Below are 26455 nucleotides of genomic sequence, written 5' to 3'. Positions count from 1 at the left end.
CTGTGTATCTTCTGTCCTGTTGATCTGTAGGTTTGTCTTGTCTATTCGTTTATGTTTTGTGCGGTCCCACTGCCCTTACTATTACTGCTGAATGAAATATGTACTATCCGAACTGGATGTACAGGTCCATCTTCGACCATGCCATCGCCTTAAAATGAATGTTTTATTTGAAAATGTTAAAGGTTCCATGAAGAATAGTACAATGATGGGTAAGTAAATAAGTCGACACTGCCTAAAATAAATCTGTACAAATTCTACCTGTGTACTATATTATTCATCTTTTCACTGCATGAATAAATCAACCCAAACCTATATATAATCTTTAGATACTGTCTATCTGTATTCATCCTTTCACTGCATGAAATAAATCAACCCAAACTTACTTGGTAGTTACCATCTGAAATGAAATGAAATGGGGTTTAACATCCTACTGTTCTGCTCCGACTGGGCTAATGAAGACGCATTTACCATCTGAATTTAACCTTTTACTGATGTATTTATATAAGCTTACCTACCTGTATTCTACCTTACCTACCTGTATTACTATCTGTATTCAACCTTACCTACATGTACCTGTATTACTATCTGTATTCAATCTTTCACTGCATGAAACAATTCTGTACAACTCCTCTGGAAGTTACTATACTTATTCAACCTTTCACTGCATGAGGGGTTGGATGACCGAATGGTTAGTAGGGTCGCCTGTCCATCCCCGTGGGTTATCTCCGGGTCCTCTGATTTCCCCCCTCTGCTAAAGACCCCTACACTCAATCAAATTATTGAAATAAAATTAAACCATATGTAAGTCACAAAATGACCTAGTTTGTGTGTGTGTGTCTCTCTCTCTCTGGTAGTTACTATCCCTATTCAACCTTTTACTGCAGGAAAAAAATTAGTACAGCTCCTATATCACACTGATCCGCAGTGAATATTTGCTTGGCCGCGACAATCACTGATAAGGATGACATTGATGCGGCTTTTCCTGTGACAAATTAAATTCTAAAACATTTTTTGTATATATTGGAAAAATAAATAAAGGCGTTTGACGTATTTGTAGTTAAAAATTATTTCCGATTTAGTGTAAATGGGTATTAAAATGACTAAAATGCAGCATTCTCTCTGAAGCAGTTATGTCTTATGTAAACAATGCACGCGCCATTCAGCCAATGATTCACACCGCGTGCTGTTAAGGCAGTCATCTATGACAGAGATATTATACGAGACTCATAATTCTCTGTGAAACAGATTGCTCCTATATACCTGGTTATACTATCTGTATTCTACTTTTCAGTGCATGAGGGGGTTGGATGACCGAATAGTTAGCGCATGCACACTGTATCACAAGGTCTGTCATAGCGTCAACAGGCATGGTTTCAATTCCCCAATTGTTGGTGACAAGGAGTAGGGTCACCTGTCCAACCTTGTGGGTTTTCTCTGGGTCCTCCCATTCTCCCCCACTGCTAAAGACACCTATGCACAAGCAAATTATTGAAATAAGATTAAACCATATGTTTGTGACGAGCGGATGTTAAACCCCATTTCTGTCTCTCTATCTTTCTGTCTTAACCCTATCCTACAATTTTATTTGGCTGTGGTTACTGTACTTGAATAGTTCTCTCTTTTATCTATGTATTCATCAGTCTTCTGTTTCAAACTGAATGAATAATTCCACGCAGTTTTCATCATTTTTTCTTCCGGGGTAATGTTATATTTATTTAATGAATATTTTATTTAATTCCATGGCAACCAAAAATTGAAAATTGTTTTTAGAAATGGTTGTTTATGTGTGCGGTTTCACTGACATGAGATTCAAATTGTTTGCTTAAGTACCGGTACCATCAGAGTGATGTCACACACTCCAGTCTTTCTACATATCAATACACACAAGTCTGTTTGTTTCTTTAATTAAAGATATATTATGGGAGATCAGATAAACAGCTGGCAGTTCTCACTATAATAGTTAAAAACTAGACAATGTAAAGGGAATTTGCTGAAAATTTCAGTCAAATTCATCCATCCTGAACCGAGAATTTAGCAATTGAATTTTAGACCTAGCCTCGATCATCATTACTAAAGTCAGTATGATAAAAACATAGTCAAGATTATCCATTTTTTTGATTTAATCATCAATGAGCGTTGAGCATCAGATCGGAGTCTAATCCAGTAAATATCACAGGCTAGCGTTGACCTTGAGTGTTGATTATGGTCTGGATAAGTTAATTAGTGTCTAATTAATACTGTAGATAACCTTTCAGACCCATGAAAGACCTTGAAATTTAGATCTAGATGTTTAATTGGTGAATAATCTATAATTAAAACATAGATATGACGTCACCCTTTGTTTTTTTTTAACCAGTATATAGGAGAATGTTTGCTTTTCTTAAACAATCGTCTCTTATCTGAAAAATGAACATGTATTTTGGGATAATTTATTCTCTGAACTAATTAAATTACAGAACATGAAATTACTTTAAAACCTCATAGTTATCGAAATGTCACATGACCGAATGTTGATTTCACATGTTTGTCTACATCAAGAATTGCACTCAAATCCGTTGGTTATATGTCACTTGTCCGTTTAACAGTACGTTCGGCACTAGATCGATGACACGATTTTATACGCCCACATTTTCACACCTTTGTGGACACTCTACAGGTCATAACTTGAAATATAGGTATATATCCCAAAAATCTCGGTTCCTTTCGATATTGGCTTGTATGGGACCGTACCTTCATGGATTATGACTGTACACACTAGAGGTCATAATTATTAGCCCATTTTGATGAAAATGAACATGTTTGTTTATAACCCAAAGATCTCAATTCCTTGCGATTTTGGCGCATATTGGATCGTGCCTTCCTGGATTATGGCCCATGATTGAACAAACAAAAACGTGTTTTGAGCCTGTGGAACCTATACAGGTCACAATTTTTGTCCGATTTTAAAAAAAAGTTCAAATATATCACCGTTACACCATAATGACAGTTGAGTTTGAATATCGTGAATTGGTTTGTGCCTTTGATCCTGTGTCCTGTCACTTATAAATCAAAATCAAAATTTGGATGGCTAGTAAACCTCCATATTAACCACAGTACCAAGAATATTATCAATACCTAATTCATTCCCGTGAGCAGCCTTTCCATCACAACTTTGATGGCTATTATTCCCCCATATCAAGAACATCACAATTTTTACGGCTATTATCTTCCATAACGAGTACATTACCAATGTAATCAGTATCCAAATGCTTATCACATATATTCTCATTATTAATATTTTTTTTTTCGACTGTGTTGTAAACATGTCGTCTCCATGTAGAATATTTTTGACTGTCTGTGTGACTGGAGTGTTTTGTCACATGCATTCATGAGGATGTGTATGTTGTTTTAAGAATATATCTATTATTTTATGGCTTGTTGTTTAGAAAACTATCCATTATTTGTATCTCTGGTGCTATGTTTTAAGTTTGATAATAGCCTCAGACTGTCCATTGTGTAAATACAAAGAAAAACTTCGGGGCTAACACCCCTCAGTTGTTCTTTCTATTTACATAATGGACAGTCTTCGGCCATTATCCATCACTTAAAAGCCTCTGGTATTAAATCCGATTTATCAATAAAGTTATTATTATTTTCTGTATTTATGTCGCTAAATACCCTCCAAAATCGGATTGTTGTTTATCATACTTGAACTATTATATTTACAGACAGTAGAGCTACTATGGTATCTAGTACAGCAGGATCTGAAAGTGTTTTTGCAGGTGGAGATACCAGTTTATCAGCTACAATACAATCTGAACTACAAGCAATGGAAGAAGAAAAAATAATGAAGGTAAGACATGTTTTGGACACCATTTTCTAAATAATCTAGTAGGACTTTAAACTCCATTTCATTTCATTTCTAAATAATCTAGTATGATGTTAAACTCCATTTCATTTCATTTCTAAATAATCTAGTATGATGTTAAACTCCATTTCATTTCATTTCTAAATAATCGAGTACGACGTTAAACCCCATTTCATTTCATTTCTAAATAATTTAGTATGACGTTAAACCCCATTTCATTTCATTTCTAAATAATCTAGTAGGACTTTAAACCCCATTTCATTTTTAAATAATCTAGATGCACATTAAAACCCATTTCATTTCTAAATAATTTAATATGACGTTAAACCCCATTTCATTTCATTTCTAAATAATCTAGTAGGACTTTAAACCCCATTTCATTTCATTTCTAAATAATCGAGTACGACGTTAAACCCCATTTCATTTCTAAATAATCTAGATGCACGTTAAACCCCATTTCATTTCATTTCTAAATAATCTAGTAGGACTTTAAACCCCATTTCATTTCATTTCTAAATAATCTAGTAGGACGTTAAACCCCATTACATTTCTAGATAATCTCATAGGACGTTAAACCCCATTTCATTTCTAAAAATCTAGTAGGATGCTAAACCCCTTTAGTAAGGCTTATGATAATTATTTATTAATTAAATATTCATTTGTATTTAATCTATTGTAACTGTAAGGATCATATTCATATAATTGATCTTGATATTCCCCAAAATTTCTTCATTTTGCCTATCAATAATATTTTCTATACAACATCAATTATCTGTCAGTAATATTATCTCTCGATGACATCATTTATCTGTCTATGATATTCTTTCTGTGACATCATTTATCTGCCTATGATTTTCTATCTATGACATATTCTGTTTATAATATTCCATCTATGACATCATTTATCTGTCTATAATATTCTCTCTATTACATCATTTGTCTGTCTATAATATTCTATGACATCATTTATCTGTCGATAGTATTCTCTCCATGTCATCATTCAATTGTCTATAATATTTTCTCTATGACATAATATTTCTGTCTATAATATTCTCTCTATGACATCATTTATCTGTCTATAATATTCTCTCTATGACATCATTTATCTGTCTATAATAATCTCTCTATGACATCATTTATCTGTCTATAATATGCTCACCATGACATCATTTATCTGTCTAAAATATTCTCTCTATGACATCATTTATCTGTCTATAATATTCTCTCTATGACATCATTTATCTGTCTATCTATGACATCATTTATCTGTATGTAATATTCTGTTTTCAAAAGTTTATAATATGTGATATAATGAGATTAACTATTTAATTTCTTAGTTTCCATGAATTGTCTATATTATATTATGTGATTGTTGTTTTTGTCTTCTAGTCTGAGAATTTAAAGAGGGATTTGTTTAATATGGAACGAGTTATTAATTTAAATACATATCAACCTAAACAAGCACTATACAGAGGATTCAGTGTCATGACAGGTATAGTTTAAATATATTTAACATTCCTTTAGAACATGAATGGTGACAGGGGTGTTGATTTTACCCGTGCGCTGCAGATCATAAGGTCTGTCATTGAGTCAGGTGGCATGGTTTCGATTCCCTGAGTGTACATGGGAAGGAGTAGGGTCGCCTCTCCAAGATTGTGGAGTTTTCTCCGGGTCCTTTGGTTTCCTCCCACTTCTAAAGAGCCCTATGCGCAAGCGAATTAATGAAATAAAATTGAACCATATGTTAGTCGCAAAATGACCTAGTATGTGTCGAGTGGACAATAAATCCCATTTCTCTATCTCTCTCTCTTCACTTTTTAATACTTCAATTGACAATTTCAAGATGACAGAAATTATGTCATGGTTGGTTCCTGGATCGTATAGTATGGTCGTACTTGGTCAAGTCCATATTCAATTTTTTTATTTTTCAGATATAGATAAAGAAGTATCTAATGTTAGTACAATAACAGGATCGGATATGGGTCCGAATCTGGACAGATTATGGTCGTACACGTGTCCATTAACCAAAGGTAGAAACGTCAGCAGTATGTCGTGGAATAAAGTCAATCCTGTAAGTTTTCTAATTTATAAAAATTCAGTTGTACTTTAAATGATTTGCTATGTATAATTCTAAAAAAAAAGGAAATTTGTATAGATCCACATTTTATGTGGATGTATTGCGACCACACAATCTGTCAATCAGTGTTTGTCCACAGTTGTTGTAAACATTAATATCCTAAATTCCCAAAAGTAAAATTTTTAAAATTAAAAGGAGAGAGAAAGAAATTGGGTTTAACGCATGGGGGTCTTTAACAATGGGAGGAAACTGGAGGACCCGGAGAAAAAACATGGAGTTGGACAGGCGACCCTATTCCTTATCACGTACAGCCGGGGAATCGAAACCACGCCATTTGACTCAGTGACAGACTTTATGATACAGTGTGCATGTGCTAACCATTCGGTCATCCACCCCCACCCCATCCCAATATAAAGGAAATAGATAAATGCTACCCGCCTTACTTAAAAGGAAATGTATATATAGATTTGTTGGAATACGAATAAAAGAATTGAAATTGTTCTTATTGTGATTACTGGATTGACTGTTCTGGGGCCATGGTGGCTAAGTGGGTAAGACGCTGGCTCGCCAGCCGGGAGGTCAGCTGATCGATCCCTGAATTGGCAGGGAAATTTCCTCCAGATTTTCTGGCATGGTTCCCCCTTGTCAGTGATGCAGGACGGAGGGCCTGACAAGGACAGCTGTCTGCTAGTCGTTCGGATGGGATGAAAAATCGAGGTCCCGTGTACACATTGGCTTGCACATAAAAGATCCCTTGACAGTTGGAATTCGATATAAGAGTAGGCCATAGTGCCACTGAGCGGGCAAAATTTCCCTCATAGCACACTGTATGTAGTATGCCCTTCTTCATTACCCCAGTTGGAGCAGTTCAGTAGGATGTTAAAAAAAAAACCATTTCATTTCTTGTTTGGCTGTCATAAGGAGGAGATTTATAGTTCACTTTATTACTTACTTACAATTGCTCTGCCTCCCTTTAAAAAGCCACCATTGGTCGCATTTTGATTTTCTGGCAATACTGTGATCATGGTATGTTTTTAAAGGTTATCATCCTATATTATAAGTTCTTCTCTATTCTTTTTATAGGATCTAATTGCCATTGGTTATGGTCAGTTTGAATTCACCAATCAAAAAGCAGGTTATGTGTGTTGTTGGTCTTTAAAGAATCCAGAGGTATGTAATCACAATCTTTTAATGAAATTATTGATTTGAAATAAATACTACAATTTGTTTTTATTTGAATGTAGAAAATTCTTCTGATTCATCAGATAGTTATTATGGCATTTATATTCATTATTCCTGCAATCAGGACATTCAATGCATCCTTTAATTTTAACATTGAATGAAAGAATTCGACTTAATAACAAATGGGGAGCCACAGTGGCTAAGTGGGTAAGATGCTGGCTTGCTAGGCCGCATGTTCAATGCCTGCATTGGCTGAGAAAGTCCATCGGAATTTTCCGACGTGGTTTCCCCTTGTCAGTGGTGCTGGACGAAGGGCCTGACAAGGACAGCTGTCTAGTCATTCAGATGGTATGAAAAACCGAGGTCCCATGTATACATTGGCGTGCACGTAAAATATCCCTTGGTAGTTGGAATTCAATATAAGAGTAGGCCATGGTGCCGTTTCCCTGACAAAATTTCTCTCATAGCACACTGGTTGGTGTATCCCCGTTTTCATTAGCCCGGTCAGAGCAGAATAGTAGGACGTTAAAACCCATTTCATTTTATTTCGTTTTATAACAAATGTTTTGATAATATTTATATTTATAGTTTCCAGAGAGAGTGTTTACATGTAAAGAGGGTGTAACAGCAGTAGATTTCTCCACAGCAAATCCTAATTTGTTAGCAGTAAGATTTTTATTTCTTTTGACCATAAATTTGAATTGGTTTTGACATGAGTATTGTAGTTTTTAAAAATTTGACTTGTGTGAATTTAATATTAAACATTAAATCTGCCTATTGCAGGTCTTTCTTTAGGCCTGAAATGTTATCTAAATTATTAATTAGACATTAATTAATTTATCCAGACCATAGACAATTCTCGATGTCACCGCTAGCCTGCGATATTTACTGGATTACGATCAGATTTGCTGCTCAACTTTCATTCATGATTTAATCATGAAATGAATAATCGAGACTATGTTTTTTTATCGTACCGACTTTAGTAATGATGATCGAGACTAGGCCCAAAATTCAATTGCTAAAATCTTGGTTCAGAGTGGATCAATTTGACTGAAATTCTCAGCAAATTCCCTTTACATTATCTAGTTTTTAACTATTATAGCAAAAACTGCCAACTCCTTATCTATTCTCCCATAATGTATCTTTAATGTTTACAGTCTTGGAAATAAAGCACCCACCACAGCCATTGTCAGACACAAATTCAGGTTTTGTCAGGCATAATCCCACAGCTGCCTGTTATGTTCGGCACAGATTTGCTGTTTTAAATGTTTTTATTGATATGTTTAATAAATTTCTAGAACATCAAGTTAAAGATACATTATGTAAGATTTAGATAAAGAACTGGCATTTCTTGCTATAATAGTTCAAAAATAGATAATGCAAAATGAATATATTGAAAATTTCAATTAAATTACTTTATTCTAAGCCATGATATCACTGTTTGTAGTTTTGACAAGATGTGAGCATTGATTGTTTATTATCGTAACAACAGTACTGGTATATTTGAGTCTTAGCCCTGCTTCTCCATTTTTAAATTAAATCATTAAATGTATTTATATATCAATTCCTGTTTTATACATAAAAGAATTGATAATTTAGTGGAATGAAGTTTGAATGAACCAGTGATTATTTTATTATTGTAGGTAGGTTTTTATGATGGTAGTGTAGCTATATATAATGTTAAATCTAATCTAGATGAACCAATAGTTGAAAGTGTGTAAGTATTAATTCAATTATAATAAATATGCTCATCCAAAATTATCAAATTTTATGTGTTCCTTTTTAAACAAAAAGTAAATCTTAAAATCTGTTCTCCAAATTCATGATTAATCGCAAAATTCCAAATATCATGTTGGTATCCTGAGGGGGATATTTTATTTTACATTAACCCTTTCACTGTGTATACCCGGTAGTACCGGGTATTATAAAATGTCGGTAAAATGCACGTACCCGGTATTACCGTGTACTCAGTAAAGCCCTCGCTAAAATTAGTACCGTAACTGCAAGTGCCATCTATTGTATTTTCTATACACTAGAACATATTTCCATGTGTTTCAAAGCAGCAAACTGTAAAATGGCGGAGTGCATAGTGACAACGTAGACGATGCACTCTCGACGAAGTCGTGAATGACGTCTTGCTGACCAACACGTGGACAATTTCGAGGCGGGTGATACACATAATTCGTTTCCAGTTACTTGATAATGATAGTAGTCAGGACAGTGATTGGTATTATGAAGTGTGTGATTTGTTGCGCGACGTTCCGCCCATGGCTAGCTATGTCTCCCGTGCATGATGAACAATCCCAATGTGAACACGATAGCCCTGTGTCTGCAGTAGATTCTGACAATAATTCTGATGCTGATAATAATGCTGGCCTGCTGGATCGTAAAAGACGTAGGCAATTCCTGAGTCCCGAACGTGTAGATCTATTGACTGACTATATTGATAATGATATGGGACTTGGGGATGAAAGTGAAAGTAAAAACAAGGTATTGCAATCCGCACGTGGTCATGGCAGCGGGAGACGTGATGCGCGTGTTCGTGATGGCATTGCTCATGGCTGCTATTGATATTTTTGTTCATTTTATATATCTTTATCAAAATCCAGTGAAAAAAAACAATATCTTTTAAGTATTTCATGGAGAAAAATTCGTTTTCGTGTTAGCTTTAGTGAGAAATGAGAAATCCAAGATGGCCGCCATGACGTCACGTAACTACATTATTATGCAAATTTCCAAAATTTTATTTTTTCCTCTTAGCCCAACCTCATGCCCATCCCAACAGACAAAAAGATTTTTCATAAAAGCTTCCATAAGTACTGCTTGGCATTCAGTTCCAACCTCCCTTTTTTCCTCAAAAAAGGGTCTAGCACAGGCAGTGGATTTACGTCTAGCATTGAAAGGGTTAATATAGATTCACTATTTTGAATCTGGACTTATTTATCTGTTGCCTGGAGTAAGAAAGGAGCTGGCTCACTAAGTAGAGGTCCTGGGTTCAATCCCTGTTTTGGTTTTTCAAGCCTGGTGTTTCCCCTTCTCAGTGGGACTAGCTAGACAAAGGGCCTGGCAAAAAAAAAATGTCTAGTTGTTTGTATGGGACAAAAAACCTAGATCCGAAGTGCATTTTAGAGTGTATCTAAAAGAACCCTTGACAGTAGGACGTCAACTTATTTTCATTTAACGGTTGCTGATTTGAATTATTTTTATATATGAGTTTTCCAGCGTGGTTTGCCCTTGCCAGTGGTGCAGGAAGGAGGGCCTGACAAGGACAGCTGTCCAGTCGTTCGGATTAGATGAAAAACCGAGGCACTGTGTATACATTGGCGTGCACATAAAAGATCCCTGGGCAATTTCAATTTGATATAAGAGTAGGCCATAGTGCTGCTGCCTGAGCAAAAATTCCCTCATAGCACACTGTATGGCGTATTCCCGTCTTCATTAGCCCAGTCGGAGCAGAAAAATAGGACTTTAAACTCCATTTCATTTCGTTTCTGTTTACCAGGGTAAACATACAGTAGGCCATTATGCACTTATCACTGGCTTCCTATAATTTTTAGAATTGAATATAAGATTTTATTATTAGTTTTTAAATGTATAAATAACATTGCACCTAATATATATATAATTATCTTAGTAATGTTTTATGAACCTAGTCGATCCCCGGTTGTACGTGACAAGGAGTAGGGTCGCCTGTCCAACCTCATGGGTTTTCTCCGGGTCCTCCGGTTTCCTCCCACTGCTAAAGACCCCTACGCGCAAGCGAATTATTGAAATAAAATTAAACCGTATGTTAGTCCCGAAATGACCTAGTTTGTGTCGAGTGGACGTTAAACCCCATTTCTCTCTCTCTCTTTGAACCTAGTCGACAATTACGGTCTTCTTAATGAGAAAAATGCTACAACCCACCTGTTTAATAGGGCGTTTAATTAATCATCTCTGTGATAATTATATCTATAATTTTATACATTAAGTTATGTTTATAGCGCCGCTTTCATGATTTAACAGGTTTAACCAGAGGCCAACGGCCGAGGTGTTAAACCTGTTAATGAATGAAGCGTGTTATTAATAGCTTGCAACATTGACAGCTGCTCAATGTGTTGTTATTGCACAGAAAACCCACCCCACTTCTCTATATGGTTTCTACTAAAACTAGTGTAAACCAGCAAAAGTGTGCAATAACATTGAACATGTCTAGTTATTGCACGGTTAAGCTCCACCCAATCTACTAGAGGGAAAACAATCTGCTTATTCAACGAAAAGAACAAAAGAAGATTTCGCGTCCATGTTACAATTCCTTTTACTCAACTTTTATGTATATTATTCACTTTTTATGTTTGAATCCTATATTTGTTTTGTCAATTTTTTAAATATCATATTATGTTTAAAAACACAACACAATTTATATGGAATACAATCACTGGTTTATACACATATAGCACGACGTTTCGACAAGTATTCTCTTATCGTTATCAAGTACAAGTAATCATTTGTACTTGATAACGATAAGAGAATACTTGTCGAAACGTCGTGCTATATGTGTATAAACCATTGATTGTATTCCATATAAATTGTGTTGTGTTTTTTAATGTGCTCAATCACTAAATGCCACTCAAGGATCATATTATGTTTATTGTAAAGCGGGGGGGTTGGATGGCTGAATGGTTAGCGTGCGCGCTGTATCATAAAGTCTGTCATTTAGTCGACTGGCGTGGTTTCGAATCCCCGGCCGGTTGTACGTGGCAAGGAATAGGGTCGCCTGTCCAACCTCGTGGGTTTTCTCCGGGGCCTCCGGTTTCCTCCCACTGCTAAAGACCCCTACGCGCAAGCGAATTATGTAAATAAAATTAAACCATATGTTAGTCCCGAAATGGCCTAGTTTGTGTCGAGTGGACGTTAAACCCCATTTCTCTCTCTCTCTTATTGTAAAGCGCCATTGAGCACTTTTTTGTATATGGAAATGGCGCTATATCAACGCTTATTATAAATAATAACAATAAATAATTATCTATTGCCTAATTAAAGTTATTTCTATTAACCAGAGAATGTCAGGGTAAACATACGGCACCAGTATGGCAGGTGAAATGGATAGAGAAAGAACGAGGATCAGGAGAGGAAGGTACCGAGGTTATTATATCTGTATCAACTGATGGTCGTGTTACACAATGGTCTGTTAGAAAAGGTTTTGAAAGTTACGGTAAGAAAGCACAAATACACATTATTTGAAAAGAAATGTACATTGAAAGATTGAAGCATTATATCTTCTTTGATTGACGACAAAGTAATTTTAAGAAATAGATTGACACACTGTAACTTCTATAATTGGAAGCAAGGTAATTTTAGAAATAATTACTTTCATAGCATATTCTCCGAAGACATTAAATTTGTTATTGTTATTGACATTTGGGTACATTGGGTAAGTGTGTTCAATCCCTGCTATGGCCAAGAAAGTTCATCAGGATTTTCCAACGTGGTTTCTTCTTGTCAGTGGTGTCCCGTCTTCATTGTCAGTGGTGCAGGACGGAGGGCCTGATAAGTACAGTTGTCTAGTTCAGATGGGCCGAAAAACCGAGGTCCTGTATATACATTGGCGTGTACGTAAAAGATCTCCTGAAGGTTGGAAGTCGATATAAGAGTAAACCGTAGTGCCGCTGGTCAGGCAAAATTTCCCTTATAGCACACTGTATGGCTTATGCCCGTCTTCATTCGCCCAGTAGGACGTTAAACCCCATTTCATTTCGTTAGCGACATTTATAAACAGGGAAACAGCACAAGAGTTAGAAAGCTAGAGATCAGTAACCACATAGTTGTACGGTCCATCCTCAGTCTAGCTGTGTGTTGAATCCTTGTGTCCTTGAATATACCCATCTTCATTAGCCCAGATGGTTCAGATAATTAGGACATTAAACCCCATTTCATTTTTCATGTCATTTCTTCATATCATTTTTCATTTCATTTCATTCCTTTGAATAAAACACTTTATCCATGTACTCCCACCTACACCCAGCTTTAGTTGGGTACAGGGAGATCAAATTAATGTAGCACAAAAATTCTGTTTGATGATGACAAATATGAGCTTTAAAGGGAGGTAAGAATGATATAGTATGTTCTGTCAGGAGACTGGAGAAATGAAATGTTATCTAATTAGCTCCCTTTTATTACTCCTCAGGATTTTCAATTCAGGTTTCCTCAATTCTGCACACAGAGAATTATCTACTCTTCTTCATGAATAGATCTCTGCCCTAGATGGATGTCATATCCTAAAATTATTATACTCTTTTTTTAATGCGGTCCTACTCCTCCGGTTCACATCTGTTATACACAAAAAGACTAATTAAACCTTTCAATTTTATTATAATATATACTTCTCAAAATAAACTCAGTGTTTTTTGACTAAAATTGTCGATTTAGGACTTAAAATGTCGGATGATTAGCTTAGTGTCTGTTCTCGAGTGGAGCTAATTGTAGACGGACAGTATAAGTTTAGTATAAGGTTTCCCCATGTCAGTGATACAAGATGGATGGCCTGCCAACAAAAATCATCTAGGCCCTATGTAGCCTTTAAACAATTGACAGCAAATAAAAGATCCCCTTATACCGGTAGTTGGAAATTAAGCAAGAGTAGTGCTGCAGTGCTGGCAAAATTTGCCTCATAGCACACTGTCCTGTCATTTACCTGTCTTGATTAGCCCAGTTGGTGTAGAAAAGTAGAGTGCTAAACCACATTGCACATCATTTCATTTCATTCATCTATGACATCATTCATCTGTCTAATTATAATACTCTATGACATCATTTATCTGTCTATAATATTCTCTCTGTGAGATCATTTATCTGTCTATAATATTCTCTCTGTGACATCATTTATCTATCTATAATATTATCTCTATGACATCATTTATCTATCTATAATATTCTCTCTATGACATGATTTATCTGTCTATAATATTCTCTCTATGACATCATTTATCTGTCTATAATATTCTCTCTATGACATCATTTATCTATGATATTTTCTGTGACATCATTTATCTATGATATTCTCTGTGACATCATATATCTATGATATTCTCTATGACATCATTTATCTATGATATTCTCTGTGACATCATTTATCTATGATATTCTCTCTGTGATATCATTTATATATGATATTTTCCCTATGACATCATTTATATATAACATTCTCTCTATGAAATCATTTATCTATGATATTCTCTCTATGAAATCTTTTGTCTATAATATTTTGTGATATTTATCTTATTCTCCCTACGGCATCATGTATCTATGATATTCTCTCTGTGGCATCTTTTATCTATGACATCATTATCTAAGACATTTATTTATGATATTCTCTCTATGGCATTATCTCTGACAAATAATTAACATATTCTCTCTGTGATATTATTTATCTATATTCTCTATGACATCATTTATATATAATATTCTCTCTGTGATATCATTTATCTATGATATGACATCATTTATCTATGATATGACATCATTTATCTATGATATGACATCATTTATCATCATTTATCTATGATATGACATCATTTATCTATGATATGACATCATTTATCTATGATATGACATCATTTATCTATGATGATATGCTGTCTATGATATTCTATATATGACATCATTTATCTATGATATTATTCTGATATGACATCACTTATCTATGATATGACATCATATACATATGATATTCTCCATATGACATCATTTATCTATGATATTTTCTATATGACATCATTTATGTATGATATTCTCTATATGACATCATTTATCTATGATATTTTCTATATGACATCATTTATCTATGATATTCTCTATATGACTATATGACATCATTTATCTATGATATTCTCTATATGACATCATTTATTTGTCAGTAATATTTATTAATTACTTTTTTTTTTATTACATTACTTTTACTATATTTGTAAATTACTGTGAATATGGTGAGGATTATTTTTGTATTTCAATCAGTTCTGGACACATGTTTTTATACAGTGGTGTTTATTTTTATATTTTTTGTTCAAGATTTAATGAGATTAAAGAAAATGCCAACAAGAATGGCCGGTAGAACACGAGAGAAGAAAGGTGGTGCTTTTATCTGTGGTTTTGCTGGTGGTTTGACTTTCGACTTTCACTCTAGAGATACAAATATGTAAGTTAAAATTCAATCCTGTATTATTATTTTATTATTTTAAACGGTTACTGTTATGAAAACGGTGACTGTTTATATCTCAAATAGAATTAGTTTGTGATTTTCCAGTAAAAATTTAGAATTTAATTTTTCTGAAATGGCCCATTTATATCTTGTTTCAATAGTCAAAACTGTGTATCAATTTATTTTCTTGAGAGAAGCCCTATTGACTCTAGTTTTCTCTTTTTTTCTCATGTCTTTTTTGTACTTGATAACTCAATTGGGATCTAGTATATTTGGTATATGTATTCTGATTTTAAAAAATCTATTTGAATTTAGGCTTTAAAGTTTTCCATGTTTATCCTTAGATATAATATGAAATTTTATCCCTTAGATATTTATCCCTTAGATGTTATGTGAAATTTTGTCCATGGATATTGTTATATGGAATTTTATCCATGATTATTACATGTAATTAATGAACCTTTAAGCCAGGAATCTTATGTATTTATAATTCATGTACAGTGTTTATAATTCATGTACAGTATTTATAATTCATGTACAGTATTTATAATTCATGTACAGTATTTATAATTCATGTACAATGTTTACAGGGTTCCCGCAGTCCTTGAAAGTCCTTGAATATCCTTGAATATCCTTAAATTTAAAATTTCATTTTCAATGTCTTGAATATCCTTTAATTTCGCGGAAATAGGAAAATATCCTTGAATTTCAGTTGAGATCCTTAATTTTGTTTCAAATGTCTTCAATTCTTTTTAAATATGAGATTATAACGATAGATGGTAATGTTTTGGTTATTTTTAAGATGAAAAATTGTAACTTTAGGCTAAAAAATGTCCTTGAAAATCCTTGAATTTGACGTATATTTATCCTTGAATATCCTTGAAAAAATGTTTGACGAAGCCGCGGGAACCCTGGTTTATAATTCATGTACAATATTTTGATATTATGTACAATGTTTATAATTCATATACAATGTTTATAATTCATGTACAATATTTTGATATATGTACAATGTTTATAATTCATGTACAATGTTTTGATATATGTACAATGTTTATAATTCATGTACAATGTTTTGATATATGTACAATGTTTATAATTCATGTACAATGTTTATAATTCATGTACAATGTTTATGATTCATGTACAATATTTTTGATACATGTACAATGTTTATAATTCATGTACAAATATTTCATTACAGTTATTTAGCAGGTACAGAAGAAGGTTACATACATAAATGTTCCTGTTCTTATAATGAACAATATTTAGAGAGTTACACTGGTCATACGGTATGTTACTATTCATGATAAATGCAAATTTTATTTGCTGATTATTACATCCATATGTTAGCCCCGAAATGACCTAGTTTGTGTCAAGCGGACGGTAAACCCCATTTCTCTCTCTTAATTTGCTGATTTTTACGTCCAAATTCTTGTTTATGATATTATATGAGTGTATCATATCAATACATGTCTTCATAAACAAGTGGGGGGTTGGATGGCCGAATGGTTAGCACGTGCATGCTGTATCATAAGACCTGTCATTGAGTCAACCGGCGTGGTTTCGAATCCCCGGTTGTACGTGACAAGGAGTAGGGTCGCCTGTCCAACCTCGTGGGTTTTCTCCGGGTCCTCCGGTTTCCTCCCACTGCTAAAGACCCCTACGCGCAAGCGAATTATTGAAATAGAATTAAACCATATGTTAGTCCCGAAATGACCTAGTTTGTGTCGAGTGGACGTTAAATCTCATTTCTCTCTCTCTCTCATAAGCAAGTTTCGTGCAGAAAAGTAGGACTTTAATTAATCCCCATTTAATTTATTTCAATTACATATCAATTTATTAAGGTAAATGAAATGAAATAGGGTTTAATTGGCTGAATTTTAATTTTTTAAAAACTCAATCTAAAATTTGTCCCTATGTCTGAAATTTTAATCCATAGTGTTACCAAGTTGGATTTTTCTAATATTGAGCTTTGGTAGTGATATATATTTAAATCAGTTTGGAAGTCAAGTGTTCTGATACACGGTACTTTGTTCTTATCTAATTATTTGGTGGGGGTGGGGGGATGGTCGAATGCTTAGCGCATGCGCGCTGCATGTTTAGGTCTGTCATTGAGTCAATAACTAGATTGGTTTCGATTCCCTGGTTGTACATGACAAGGAGTAGGGTTGCCTATCCAAGCTCATAGGTTTTCTCCGGTCCTCCGGTTTCCTCCGACTGCCAAAGACCCCTAGGCGCAAACGAATTATTGAAATAAAATTGACCTAGTTTATGTCAAGTGGACGTTAAACCCCATTTCTCTCTCTCTCTCTCTCTCTCTCACTCTCTCTCTGTCTCTCTCTCTCTCTCTCGCTCACTCTCTCTGATCTAATTATTTGAATAAGTAACAAATGATGCATGGTTTATTTGTATTATTATTTTACAGGGTCCTGTATATAAAATACAATGGTCGCCATTTGTACCTGATATATTTTTAAGTTGTAGTGCTGATTGGAGTATTAGATTATGGCATCAAGATCGAGTTAAACCTGTTTTAAGTTTCTTTTCATCTACAGTAAGTAAGCTTATATATTTATGTGAATTATTTCAATATTTGAAGTGCATGATTTTAATTTCTGTTCTGTAAAAAAGATCCAAGGAATCTCTTCGCAAGGTTTGATCTCGGTGTTGGCCGAAAAAAGCTCCTTATAATTTTACCATCTAGGGTTTGATCTTTAAAATTTGGTTATATAGTCTTTTTGTATCCTTACAATTTGGTTATAATATAGTCTTTTTGTATCCTTACAATTTGGTTATAATATAGTCTTTTTGTATCCTTACAATTTGGTTATAAAATAGTCTTTTTGTATATATTTTCTGTTATATAGCAGAGAGGTAATATAGGCCTAGCCTGTTCCTCAATTCTTTTCTGTGAATAAAATATTATAAAAAAAAAAAATCCTTACAATTCTCTAGCTAAGTTTCCCAGGGTTGAGAAAAAACATCCAGTCATTCAGATGGAATTAAAAATCACAGTCCCATATAAACCATTAACAGCACATTAATGAACCCATGACAGTTTAGAAATCAAAATAAGAATAGGCTGTAGTGCTGCTGTTCGATCAATAGCACAATGCATGGTGTAACCCTGTTGGTGGAGAAAAGTTTCATTGAATTCATCTAATATAGTTTTACTGTCGGTGATATTATCTCATGGACGTCTTCTCTGGGCTATAATATTTTCTCTATGACATCACTTATCTGTCTGTAACATCATTCATCAGTCTGATATTCTCTCTATGGCATCATTTATCTGTCTGTAATATTCTCTCTATGACATCCTTTATCTGTCTATAATATCCTCTCTATGACATCGTTTATCTGTCTATAATATTCTCTCTATGACATCATTTATCTGTCTATAATATCCTCACTATGACATCATTAATCTGTCTATATCATTTGATTATAAAGAAAATTGCCGACCATAGTATTACTTGTAATTTGTAAAACAGGACCAAGATATTAATGTATAGATATTTATTATTAACAGAAAGCTGTAAATGATTTATGTTGGTCACCCCGATCATCAACAGTATTTACTTGTGTTAACGAAGGTGCTGTAGAAGTCTGGGATCTTAATACTAGCACGTAAGTTTATATTATTTATTCCTCTGTACAAGAGCCTCAAGAGAGCAAGTACAGCTTCGGGTCATTATGGATGGGATAAAAATGTTGATGTGCACTTAAAAGACTCGTTGGAGGTTAGAATTCGACTTAAGTGAAGGCACCACGCTGTATTCATTACCCCAGTCAATGCAAAAACATAAGATGTTAAACCCCCTTTAATTTAAATTCCATCTCTAGTCGTTTTGATGGGAGGAAAACCACAGGTCCTGTGTACTTTTGACATTTGGCAATCGATATACATGTATGAGTAGGCTGTAATGCCTCTGTGCAGGCAAAATTTGCCTCATAGCACAATGTATGGCATATACCCGTCATCATTAGCCCAGTCATAGCTGAAAAGTAGGACGTTGTTTACATTTAGCAGGTTGTTTGGTCTATTCTTCAAATCAATTCACCAGACTGTAGTGTATTAATATTTATAATTTTTAATGTCTTTTCAAATATTCCTAATTAAACATTATTTATCTTCTCTTCTATTTCCAGACTCGATCCTTTAATTATTAATAATCCTACATCAGGTGCTAAACAAACATCTGTTACATTTGCTAGAAACTCAGAGGTAAGCTCATCTCATTATTTATTGATTATCATGTTGGAAGACCAATAATTTAATTTTTGTTTAATCTTAGGCCCATCAAAAGATTTCAGTGAAACTTAAAAAAGGGCACCGGCTTGTTTATGACGTATATAGACAAAGCAGCCTCAGAATTATTGAAATAAAATTAAAACCATATGTTAGTCCCGAAATGACCTAGTTAAACCCCATCTCTCTCTCTCTCTCTCTCTCTCTCTCTCTCTCTCTTCAATGCAACCATAAAAGGAATCAAAACAATCAATTTATTATTTAATAAGAATCCGTCCTGTTATTCAGACCGGCGGGTCTGACAAGGACAGCTATCTGGTCGTTCGAATGGGACAGAAAACGGGGACCATGTACACATTGGCGTGCATGTAAAAGATCCCTTGACAGTTGGAATTCGATATAAGAGTAGGCAGTAGTGCCGTTGTCCGGGCAAAAATTTCCCTCATAGCACACTGTATGGCATATGCCCGTCTTCATTAGCCCAATTCGGAGCAGAACAGTAGGACGTTAAACCCCATTTCATGTCATTTGTTATTCAGACTAATTTTGACCACACTTTTGGTCGTTTTGACTAAAGTAAATATCGGATGTTTACCGTTTACATCTTATCCAGTTTTTAATATTTGCTGTGGCTGTCGAATGTTCCAAAATTGTTATTTCATCATATTTTTGTGAATACTGACTGGAATTGAACCATTTTTGGTCTGATATTCATTAAACAGATATACAGTCGCTCAATTAATGTTCAGAGACTTTAAAAAAGTTTAAGGCCAAACCAATGTAATTTTCAGTTCATCTTGGGATCTTGATCAATAAACAGCCATTTGAATCATGTGATAGATTTTTTTTGTCATGTAAACAATATTTTATTTCATTTGAAAGATGCAACATAGTATCAAAGGATGTAATGATAAGGAAAACTGTGGAATTGACGTCTTTATTTTAACAATACAGGAACACATATTACAAGTTATTACATCTATAATTTTAACAACCAATACAGCAGATCATTTATAGCAGTCAAGGTGTTATCAACAACCTTATTAGTATTTAACAGCCATTCACGCGTTATAATACATATATATTAGTATCTTTCATTTAACGGGCAATCCTATAATATTATCTAATAATATTGATGTGATGTCTTTCTAAATAACTTAATTTTAGATGTGTGATACACCTGCCAATATGGGGATTGTGTGGCCAAATGGTTAGCATGTGTGCGCTCACTGCGCTGTATCATAATGTCTGTCATTGAGTCAACTGGCTTGGTTTTGATTCCATGGTTGTCCGTGACAAGGTGTTGAGTAACCTTTCCAACTTCGTGGGATTTCTCTGGGTCCTCCTGTTTCCTCCCATTACTAAAGACCCCTACACGCAAGTGAATCATTGAAATAAAATTGAACCATATGTTAGTCCCAAAATGACCTAGTTTGTGTGAGTGGACATTAAACCCCATTTCTCCCCTCTCTCTCTCTCTCTCTCTCTCTCACACACACACACACCTGCCAATACCATTGTCTTACAAAGATGTTTAGTTTAAGATTTCAAAAGACAAAACTTACAAACTTGTAACTAAAAGCTTTTAATAGAACAGCGCAACCAAGTATTATTCTCCCCAAAAAATAAGACGAAAACAGGTGTTCCCAAAAAACAACAAATCAAATTGTTGTGGCCTAAATGTTATTTTCTATGGTTTATTTTACTGTGTATATTAGTTTATTGTTTATTTGTTATTTTTTACTACGGGAGTCACAGTGGCTCAGTGAGTAAGATGTTGGCTCGTTAAACAGAAGGTCTCATGTTCGATTCCTTTGTTGGCTGAGAAGGGGGGTGGGGTTTGGATGGCCGAATGGTTAGCACATACGTGCTGTATCATAAGGTCTGTCATTGAGTCAACTGGCATGGTTTCGATTCCTCGGTTGTACGTGACGAGGAGTAGTGTCGCCTGTCCAACCTCGTGGTTTTTCTCCGGGTTCTCCTGTTTCCTCCCTCTGCTGAAGATCCCTACACTCAAGCGAATTATTGAAATAAAATTGAACCATGTGTTAGTCCCGATTTGGCCTAGTTTGTGTCGAGTGGACATTAAAACTGAAGGTCTCATGTTCGATTCCTTCGTTAGCCTAGAAAGTGCATTAGGATTTTCCAGCTTGGTTCTTCCTCATCAGTGGTGCAGGACAGAGGGTCTGGCATGGCACAATGTATAGTTGTTGCGATGGTACGAAAAACTGAGGTCCTGTGTACACATTGGCATGTACATGTACATAAAAGATCCCTTGGAATTCGATATAAGAGTAGGTCTTAGCGCTGCTGTCCAGACACAATTTCTCTCATTGTGTGGCATATCCTCTGTCATCATTATTTCAGTCGGAAGCAGAACAGTAGGACGTTTAACCCCATTTTATTTCATTTTCTTATTTTTTTTCACAGTGTATATTAGTGGGTGATAGTGAAGGTCAGGTAACAGTTTATCAGCTACGATGTATGCCAACACCACCTGAAGATCCGGTAAACTTTTCTACTTTTATTTTTATAAGTTATAGATATGTCAAATATAATCACAGAAATTGTTAACCCTTAAACGGTCTTTGTAGACTAGAGTCACCATAACGTTATACAGCTAAGTGGTCGACTACAGTAAGAACCTTTTTTATAAGCCACATTTGAGTATTTAGTTTCGTATTTAACTGATATGGCCACGCATGTGTGTCAGACAGTAACTTGTCTTGTCAAGGGCATTGAGAAAAACATGTCTTTGTTCAACATTTTTTGACAAAAAAACGTAATTTTTTAACGCTGTCGAGAAGGTTAAAGACTAGCAAAGTGGTTGAAATGCTTATGAATGATTCTGACTCGGATTATATCGATGAAACCGATTCTGAAGGCGATATTTCTGATGAAAATGATTTAGAAAACAAGAGAGAACCTGCAAATTATAGATCAACTTATCCCCTTAAACTTTTTAATTGGTGTCAAGGGTCTATCACTTATAATTATCCAGCAGTAGTCTTTTGAAATAGGCATACAAAATATTTTTCACTTGAGCCTTTATTTAGTCTGACCACTTTACTTCATGACGTCAAACTGACGTCGACCAGTTAAGGGTTAAAGACATAAAATAATTAATTATCTGCATCGTTCACTTATATTTCAAAAGTCAAAAATTGAGACTATGTTAAAGATGCATTAGGTAAGATTTAGATAAAGAGCTGGACGTTCTTGCTATAATAATGCATTATGTAAGATTTTGAATGAATGAATGAATAAATGAATGAAATGTGGTTTTATGGCAGTAAGATTTAGATAAAAAGCTGACCATTCTTGCTATAATAGATTTAAATAAAAAGCTGACTGTTCTTGCTATAATTATAGTTCCAAAATAGATAATTCAAAATTAATATTTCGAAAATTCCATTCAAATTACTGAATTCTGAGCAACGTTATCACTGTTTAAAGTTTTGACTTAGATTGTTTATTATTGCAGCAACATCACTTATCAAGGCTCAGCCTCGCTTCCTGTTTTCTAAATTAAATCATTAAATAGTGATTATATTTTAATCTGTTTACATCTCTGCCATTCGATGATCTAGAGAGTTGATTACAGGCTTGTCATGTGAATAAATGTCTAAATAATAATTTATATATAATAATAATAATAATAATGAGGGAACATATTTAGTACACAAGTTCTAATTTTCATTATGTCCCTCCTACTCTATAAAACAAGCAACTTCACAGTAACAATATTTACAAAGTGCATATATATCATTTATAAAGGAGAAATATCAAACAAACAAGAAAGAATAAAATGGTAAATATGCATTCAGAGGACAACAATAACTAACAAGGGTTAAAAGATTTGACATGTTTTACGAACTTCCTTTTTTCACAGTTTGAGGCAGTGAATTCCAGAATAAACTTATATTTTGAAGCCAAAATTAAAACCCTTCTATATAGGAAGATTTAGCTGTTACATAACACATGTTTAATGTAGAGATTGCGTTGTTATTAAGAGATTTATATCCCTCTTATTTCAGTCTGAAGCTCTAATGAAAGTAATCGGGTCTTCAATAACCATAGCCAATCAACTACAGTCACAAGAAACATCAAAAGCACTGGCAGATCCAGAAGATGAATTCTCGGCTGAAGATAAAGAATAAAACAAACGTAATATAGAGACACTGTAATTTAAAATATGAAATATTCTACAGTGGGATTTTCTCACCCGAAAAATATTCAACACCGGGGGTTTCCTACATGAAAAAAAACAACAAAATATTCTACAGTGGGGAATTCCCTACCCTAAAATATGAAACTTCACTACAGGGATTTTCATACATGAAAATAGACAAAATATTCTACGGTAGGGAATTCCTACCCTAAAAAATATGAAACACTCAACGCAGGAATTTTCTTACCCTAAAATATTCTACATTCAATATAGGGATTTTCATACATGAAAAAAGACAAAATATTCTAAAGTGGGGAATTCCTACCCTAAAATATGAAACACTCAACACAAGGATTGTCTTGTATAACAAAAGACAAAATATTCTACAGTAGGGAATTCCTACCCTAAAATATGTGGAGAGTAAGAATCTGTAACTAAACCTACATAGAGACACTTTAATTTAAAATATAAAATATTCTACAGTGGGGAATTCCTAATCTAACATATATGGAGAATAAGAATCTATAACTGAAATGTAGACAATCACATTGTTTCAGGAAGTAAGCTTTAGAAACAGCAGAATAAAAGATTAGGACTGTATCCACAGCCAAAATTACAAGCATTGGGGGGTTGGATGGTCGAATAGTTAGTTTGTGTGCGTTGTATCATAATGTCTGTCATTGATTCAACTGGTGTGGTTTCGATTCCCTGGTTGTCCGTGACAAGGCCTCTACGCGCAACCAAATTATTGAAATAAAACAAAAAACCATTTTAGTCCCAATCTCTCTGTAAAATTATCATTTTAATTTCATTTTGTAGATTCTGTTTTTTGGCCGCTTTAATAAAGATAATTAACTATAATTGTTTATGAGAAATGTAGTAGACCTAACTCACTGTAAACTCATTCCTAACTTCACTAGGCCTACATACCATCATATAGCCACTGTCAATCAAGGTGATCTGCTATTTTAAAGATACATTATGGTAGATTAGATTAAGAGCTGGTAGTTCTCACTATAATAGTTAAAAACTAGATAATGTAAAGGGTATTTGCTGACTATTTCTGTCAAATTGATCCACTCTGAACCTAGATTTTAGCGATTGAATATTGGGGCTAGCCTCGATCATCATTACTAAAGTCGGTAGGATGAAAAAACATAGTCACAATTATCCATTTTTTGATTTAATTATGAATGAAAGTCGAACATCAAATCGGAACCTAATCCAATAAACATCCCAGGCTGGCGATGCCATCGAGAGTTGATTTATGTCTAATTAATAATTTAGATAACATTTCAGGCCTAAAGAAAGATGTTCAATAAGCAGATTTAGCTCTTGCAAAATGTATGTTTAATGACCGATTCATTTGATTTGGGCTATAGGAAAAAACGTCTTTCCTTTTCTAGCAAAAAATGAAATTTATGTACGTGGATAAGTTATAACCAAATTACCCCACTCCATCTACCTCGATTCAGGTCGTATCTACCAGTATTAACTTGACTATCAGTGAAATTGATCTGAATTCTGGAATGATGTAAATGCCTGAATCCTGAGATGATGTAGGTGTCTGAATCCCAGGATGATGTAGGTGTCTGTTTTTTGCTGGTTGATGTCATATTTACAAGTCTTGACTGACTCTCAGTGAAATTGATCAGCTAGAGAACAGTTAAATTTATAGTTTTTATTGGAATGTTGCTGAAAATTTTCATTCTTTGGAAAAAAGGATCCAAAGCAAACAAAATTTGTGATATATTTATCAGATGGGAAAATTTTTGAGTTAAGCATTGCCCCAGACTGAAAATAAATAAATATGGCAATGATTCAACTGTCTAATTATTGTTTCCTTCAAGAAATATTTTATTTTTTATTTTTCTCTATCTCTTATATTGTTAGTGAATTGTTAACTATATTTATTTGTATATATTATTAATGTAATTATTTATTAATTTTAGAAATGAAACCATTGCAGCATTCTGTCATTCCATCCATATACCAGTGTATTGTATCTGATTATTAATGTATTCAATTAAATCAAATGACAAGAGTGTTGTTGTCTGTAGTTACCATCTGTCAATATGTAGCACCATGGGTCTTTTGTCTGACGTGGAGAGCGGATTAAGGGAACCGGTCGCCACATCCTACATAGAACCCATGCACCTTTTCTTACTACATATTTCTGTAGCCTTGTGATCGTCTAGAATTTGTCTCTAGCTGTCTTTACTTCTGCTTCACGTTGTGTATTTACTTCTTACAGTTTCTTAAGACGTTGTCTTACCAGGAATAACAATGCGACAGTTTGCTTCTACATTATATATATATATATAGCTGAATACAGTTATACAAGCATAATAGATAACAATACTAGCTAAAACCATTTCTCCACCCTAGCCAGCCTCGCGGCTGTCTAGGAACTCAGATGGAAGCTCTCTGGAACCTAATAGAAATCTGGCTTGAAAGGTTCAAATAGATATCTTATATAGCACCCAGGTTTATCACGCAGAAATAAGCGTGTTCATGGCCCTGAACCTGTGCAATTAACGATATGATTGGTTACTTTAAACCAAATGATGCAATTAGAATAATTCCACTCACGTGTAATTCTGGTGGTAAATTATTGATTTTTGTTTTCGATAAATAGCTCTTTTTATGTGTCAACTGTCAATTACAGACTAAGTTGATTTAAGTATTTTAAGTACATATCACATATTATGCAAATATGGTATTTCTCGAGCAAAAATTCTACTAAA

General features: G+C 34.2%; 1 protein-coding gene across 2 annotated transcripts in view; it reads left to right on the top strand.

The window, feature by feature from the left end:
• LOC126819350 (dynein axonemal intermediate chain 4) overlaps positions 1-25742 on the top strand; it is a 37608-nt gene extending 11866 nt beyond the window's left edge. The window contains exons 10-24 of one of the 2 annotated variants that reach the window (XM_050547339.2): positions 183-209; positions 3708-3832; positions 5237-5339; positions 5779-5918; positions 7008-7094; positions 7695-7772; positions 8750-8823; positions 12146-12300; positions 15153-15279; positions 16487-16574; positions 17711-17839; positions 18818-18915; positions 19438-19513; positions 21968-22045; positions 23575-25742. In XM_050547339.2, coding sequence (XP_050403296.1) covers positions 183-209; positions 3708-3832; positions 5237-5339; positions 5779-5918; positions 7008-7094; positions 7695-7772; positions 8750-8823; positions 12146-12300; positions 15153-15279; positions 16487-16574; positions 17711-17839; positions 18818-18915; positions 19438-19513; positions 21968-22045; positions 23575-23697 — 1508 coding nt within the window. In that variant the 3' untranslated portion in view covers positions 23698-25742. The remainder of the gene's footprint in view (positions 1-182; positions 210-3707; positions 3833-5236; positions 5340-5778; positions 5919-7007; positions 7095-7694; positions 7773-8749; positions 8824-12145; positions 12301-15152; positions 15280-16486; positions 16575-17710; positions 17840-18817; positions 18916-19437; positions 19514-21967; positions 22046-23574) is intronic. The other variant, XM_050547340.2, reaches the window with a different exon arrangement.
• Positions 25743-26455: the final 713 nt, after the last annotated feature.

This window comes from Patella vulgata, chromosome 4, assembly GCF_932274485.2.
Source record: "Patella vulgata chromosome 4, xgPatVulg1.2, whole genome shotgun sequence".
Lineage (NCBI taxonomy): Eukaryota > Metazoa > Mollusca > Gastropoda > Patellidae > Patella > Patella vulgata.
This window is presented reverse-complemented; position numbering and strand designations above follow the sequence as displayed.